The 6,078-nt window shown below is 42.2% G+C and overlaps 1 protein-coding gene across 1 annotated transcript in view; it reads right to left on the bottom strand.

Moving 5' to 3' along the window:
• CFAP46 (cilia and flagella associated protein 46) overlaps positions 1 to 5,595 on the bottom strand; it is a 178,237-nt gene extending 172,642 nt beyond the window's left edge. Inside the window, exons 1-4 of the mRNA XM_075072713.1 lie at positions 5,528 to 5,595; positions 4,885 to 4,969; positions 4,166 to 4,290; positions 2,914 to 3,045 (exon numbers count right to left, since the gene is read on the bottom strand). Of these exons, the coding sequence (XP_074928814.1) occupies positions 2,914 to 3,045; positions 4,166 to 4,290; positions 4,885 to 4,933 (306 nt within the window). The 5' untranslated portion in view covers positions 4,934 to 4,969; positions 5,528 to 5,595. The remainder of the gene's footprint in view (positions 1 to 2,913; positions 3,046 to 4,165; positions 4,291 to 4,884; positions 4,970 to 5,527) is intronic.
• Between the last annotated feature and the right edge of the window lie 483 nt (positions 5,596 to 6,078).

Raw genomic sequence — 6,078 nt, 5'->3', positions numbered from 1 at the left:
CAAGCAATCGATTTTGTGATCGCATTGTGGACGCGCAAAACCGATTTTATAACATCGGTTTCGTAATATCGGTTTAAACTACTTCGAAATAATCGTGCAGTGTAGACGTAGCCTAACACTGGCTAGGCAAGGAGATTAGGACTGAGAGTTGGGGAGAGAAATAAGGGGGGAACTGCAAGCCAATAAACTGGGGAGAGATTGAGATTGTATGAGGAAACGGGTGGAGTGAACTGGGACTCAGCAAGGATGTTGGGGACAGAGCACCAGTTGGGTGGAGAAAATAAGTCTGGGGACAGAAGACAGATCTAATCAGGAGCCAGAGCGTGGGGGAACAACTAGGAATGGCTGGGCAAAGAGACTGGGACAAGGAGGGCTCTGAGTTACTACAGAGAATTCTTTTCCAAGTGTCTGGCTGGTGGGTCTTGCCCACATGCTCAGGGTCTAACTGATCGTCACATTTGGGGTTGTGAAGGAATTTTCCCCAGGTCAGATTGGCAGAGCCCCTGGGGGCTTTTTCTCCTTCCTCTGCAGCATGGGGCACTGGTCATTTGCAGGTCTAAACTAGCATAAATGGTGGATTCTCTATAACTTCAAGTCTTTAAATCATGATTTGAGGATTTCAGTAATGCAGTCAGAGGTTATGGATCTATTATAGGAGTGGGTGGATGAGGTTCTATGGTTTACAATGTGCAGGAGTCTAACTTAGATGATCAAGATGGTCTCCTCTGGCCTTAAAGTCTGAGTCCGTGAGATGAGCGGGGCAGGACGGGGGGACTTGGACTACATGGGCAAGAAGACCTGGGACAAGGAGTTTGGGGGTGGGGGTGAGACTAGAACTGGGAGTCCAGACAGATATGACTAGAATTAGCAGAGCAAGGAGACTGGGACTGGGAGAGAGATGCCTGAGGAACAGAGACTAAGACTTGGTGACAACTCAGGAGTTGAGAAAATAAGGAGAATGGGACTTGGAGAAGGAACCAAGGGTGGGAAAGACTCAGCACAAGGACAGACTGGAGGGGGAGGAGCAGAACGGGTTATTCTTTGGGGATGGGAATAGGCAGAAGTGTCTCTGGACTGTTCCCTCTGGAGCCTGGCTTGGACCCCAAGATTCCTGAGTTTTACCATTCTTTCATTGTCAGCAGATATCAAGAATGTCAGTTTCATGGCTGCTATTCAGTAAATTACAAGAATGTCAGTTTCGCATATTTGTTTGGGGAATGCTATATTTTGGTGTTTCTAAAACAAAATTTTCAGGTTATCTCCAGTTTGTGAAGAAATTTTGGTAAATATGGTTTCATTCTAATTTGGAACAAAAGTAGATATGGGCAAAATACCCCATTCAGCTCTCGGAATGTTCTATTAACAGGACAACAACCTATGACTGTTATTTACTCCATTAGCTCAAGTGACAAAGTTTTGGGTGATGCATCTAAGGGTTCTAATCTTATGGACTTATATAGGTATAAATGTGATGCAACATGATGGAATTTCTGTTTTTTCACTTAGGTTTTTCAGAAACCTGGGAAATTACACACAAATATGTTAAAAGAACATTTTTAAGGTTCCAGAGTCAAGCACTCAAAGGGTAGGAAATGCCAGAATTTAAGGTCATCTGTGCTACTTAATTTGCTCCCCTTTCATAAATGCTTTATGATACAGCCTTTAATTACATTATCACATACTACTTTTTTCCACAGGACCCCTGTCTGATTCAGTGCACAGTGAATAGACTGCCTCTGGAAATAGGGCTGTGTAGTGAAGGAGACTGTTTGTAGGACCCATGCTTCATTTGCTGCAGAAGCTGGAAGATGCATACTGACTGAGACAGAAAATTGCAGGAAGAGTAAAGGTGCTGGCCAAAAGAATTTCTGAAAATCTAAGTCAACCTGAAATCTATATACTCACTGAAAGGAATTTTTTTTAAAGTAGTAATATAAAAATTCAGTGTCCTCCATTTTAGAAAGTTGTCACACACAAGTTATTACTACAGATGGTCAGAAATTTTCTAATGAAACAGTTTCATCTGAAAATATTAATTCACTGAAGTAAAATGTTTCATCAAATCTCTTAGAGATTTGACAAAACTTCTGTTGAAATACAAGGAAACCTGCCAGTTTTCCAGGGTCCACATCTCCAGCAGGAAGCATGCAAACCCACAGAGCCAGGGCTTTGGGGGCTGGCATGGTCCCTGCTCTGCAGCAGCAACCTTGAGAGCCCTTTCTCGAGTCAGCATTGTCAAGGCTGCTAGGCTACCAGCTCCATGGCAGGGACCCTGCCATTGTCCAAAACTCCAGCTGAAGCCAGGATTCTGGTGCCTGTTAGGCTTCCCACTTTGGGGCAAGGAGTTTGCCAGACCCCGGAGTCTCAGCTGGAGTCAGGGCTCTGGGGCTGGCAGGGTCTCCACTCTACGGCAGCAGCCCTGGGAGCTCTGGCTGGAGACAGTCCGATGACTTCCAGCTCCATGACAGGGGCCCTGGAAGCCTTTATAGACCTGAGAGCTCCAGCTGGGGGACTAGCAGCTCTGAGAGCTCCAGAAAGAGAAACTGACATTGTCAGTTTCATGGCTGCTATTCAGTAAATTACAAGAATGTCAGTTTTGCATATTTGTTTGGGGAATGCTATATTTTGGCATTTCTAAAACAAAATTTTCAGGTTATCTCCAGTTTGTGGAGAAATTTTGGTAAATATGGTTTCATTCTAATTTGGAACAAAAGTAAATATGAAAGTACTAAAACTTCTGGTAAACCAAAATCTCTTAAGTTTCAGCCAGCTCTACTTACTACCCTTACAAATATATAAATAAGAATTGAGAACAAAGATTATTTAAGATGCACAATTTAATTTATCATCAAACTATGAACATTCTTAAAACCAGATGTTACCATAATGTTAAAATTCACAATATTTTCTCACCAAATTATCTGTGGAGAGTGGCGTGTACAACTGGCCTTGGCACAAGTAGGCTCTGCCCATAAACTGGGTTACAGGATGTCTTCCTTTAAAGTACATCTGTAGACAGTCACTGCTAATTTCTGGATACCCCAACTAGAACAAAACATTATTTTAAAGGTGGGGTTTTTTTGTTAAATGAACAACAATCCAATAAAGAAGTTGGTCAAAAATGGTCAGCCTTTATGTGTGTGTGTTTGGTGAGACAGCAGAATGTATATTCATAGGTCCCTTTACAACTGGAAAGTAAGGCCACCACAAACAATTCAATACAGTTAAGATTTTAAAGATAACCATTTTTCTCCCCCCAAAATATGGAAATTGGCAACTTTTTACACAACAGATCTGGTTTCTGGGTTTATTCAGAGTCACACAGTGGTTTTACTATAGTACAAAAAGAATAAATAATTTATTATTTTTTATACTTAACACTGTATTGCACATCATTAAAAGAACTGTTAACTGAAAGGTCAAATTATGAGTTGCATAAGCATAACCAAGAGTAGAATTTAGCCTACAGAATCTTTTTTGCTGGAAATGATGCATGACCCCAAATAATGCACATTAGATTTCAGATCTCAGGTACAATTTATATAGATGATAGCTAGGAAAAAGAAATAAAAACCTGTTACTTGTAAACTGAACACACTGGAACTTCATATGCTATTTTCCACTGCAGAATCATGCTTTAAAAGTATTTCAAACTTATAAAAACCTGAGTCATATTTTATATGACAGTCAGAGGTAGGAGCAACAGTCTCTTGTGATTAGAATGTTTTCTCAGTTTCTGCATGACAACAACCATTCATCAGCAACTTCTCTTCCATCTTGTCCAAACAGCTCACACTAGCATTCTCATAACAAAAGAAACAATGATCACAAAACTAATAATATACATTTGGATTGTCTACCTCTCTTAGTCTGTGCTAATCAGAAACTTCAGAAAGTGCAGGTTGCTGATTGATGAAGTTTACAAAAATGCTGACTTTGGGAAGAGGCTGAGGCAAAAGGATAGACTGGCATAAGCCAAAAAGCATGTCTAAGCACTTGGTCTGTAAAGTAAGAAAATTGCAGCATAACAAATTTCAGAATCTCTATTTCTAGTGATCCTGGCAATATCTTTAAATATTAATTTATCATAGCACTATCATAGTTTAATTCTAGACAGTTCTTTTTATTTATTACAAATAAATGGCCTACTCAGAAAAGTAGTTACCTGGAGTGCTTGTTCTGCACACAAGACATATAAATCAGAGCTAAAGCTCTCTGATGAATCAAGTGCAGATTTCCCTTGATTGGCTGATTTGATCAACTCATAAGTATTCTTCAAAGCTTGAATGTCTGTTTATAAAAATAACATATAAGGAAGATAACAAATAATATTCTTTGCTTTATGCCAGAGTGCACAGGAACTTGACTATTATTTCAAGTGATCAACCCAACAATCAGTAAGAGCTCTTATTTTTACTCATAGTAAAGAATCGTGTATTTGCAGGGAGGAGTTATCAAAGGACATGTGTAAAGCTGTGCACATGCTGGATGGGAGTTTTAATGAGTCTGTTGCCGTTTTAAATAAAAAATCAAGCAGACAAAAAAACAAAAGGACATTTAAGGCCTGTTCTGAAACTTCTTGAAATCAATAAGAATCTCTGCATTGACTTCATTCAACCTTGGATCCAGTTCTTAAAGATGTTATATGAAATAAAAAATTTTTGAAGTAAACTATTTAACTAAAAAGAGTGCTGTATTATGGTATTTATTTTGTGTTCTCTAACAAAGATATACAAAGTAGTTACAGAAAAATATTTTGTCTACAGTTCTGTATGTATAAAAACAAGAACTGATAAAGGTCCATGTAGTGCAAGAACTTCTATAGTCCTCTTTTATTTAAAATAGATGCTAAGTAATATTTCCATACATTATTCAAGCATTTACCTTGGTGGTTCTGTGCTGCAGACAACTGCTGTCTGATCACCAAATCCATGTTCTGAGTCGCAAAGCCTCCGATTGAACAAGTCTGCTATGAATGCAATAAACACAATTGTTTCAAATAAACACTATTTACATAGATGCTTGAATTAATTCAATCAGATTTTTTAAAAAACCTAAATTTATTTTTGATCCAAAATTATTGCTGTGCCATTAAATCTCCATTTGGCACACCGCAGGGTCTATTTAGATCACAAATATAGCTACCGCTGCCAGACAGAAAGGGGTGTGTTTTAATTCTCTTTCTATAGACGGCCCTGGCCTCTCTTGGCTGATCACACTTTCCAGAGACTCTAGGAAACCAGCAAAACAAACAAACGACACATTTACAAATAGTCTAGTTCCTTGTTTTTAAAAAGCTCTACAATACAGTGCAGCGGTGGTACACGCACAAGGGGCGCGGGCGGGAGCCCTGGACAGGCCGGGCACAAGGACTCTTGTCCTGCCAAAGCGTCCACGCCGCCGCCCCCCATCACCGCCCCCGCCTGATCCCCGACTCCCCTCGTTCCCGCTGCCCCGCTCTGTGCCCCCACAGGCCCGGCACCCTCGCTCCGCCTGCGCTCTCTGCCCCACTAACACCTGCCCGCACCAGACGCTATCGGCAAACGGCGTCCTCCATCTCCTGCTCTGTAGCACTTCCCGCCGGCTGCCCAGCGGCTCCTAGCAACGCACCAACACACCTCGCTTCCCCCTACGGGCTCCTGCCCGGGACACACTTCCCTCCCCAGGCCGGCACTTTCCCGGCCGCGGGGAGGGGTGGGTGTGTTCTAATGCCTGCTGTCTCCCGCGTTCTGGGTGAGCCCCAAAGCGGGGCCTGGCCAGTCACGGGGAATGGAATTGCCCGGGAGCTGGTACTAGCAATAGGGATGTGGTGGAGTTAGCCACCCAACTCCCAAGGCAGCCTCTGCCAATAGTGTGGGGCTGAATCCACACAGGAGGGACCCAGATTCAGACCACAGTCTGCCCCAAACGCTCCGCTTGCTGCTCTGCCTCTCAGCAGAGTGCTTGTAATGACCTGGACACTGACAATTCTTCCCAAGCCCACAGGGCGTGTGTGTTTGGTGAGACTTTCATAGGTCCACCCCAGCCCATCTCCGCATCTAGGGTGACCAGACAGCAAATGTGAAAAATCGGGACAGA

The sequence above is a fragment of the Chelonoidis abingdonii genome, chromosome 15, assembly GCF_003597395.2.
Source record: "Chelonoidis abingdonii isolate Lonesome George chromosome 15, CheloAbing_2.0, whole genome shotgun sequence".
Lineage (NCBI taxonomy): Eukaryota > Metazoa > Chordata > Testudines > Testudinidae > Chelonoidis > Chelonoidis abingdonii.
This window is presented reverse-complemented; position numbering and strand designations above follow the sequence as displayed.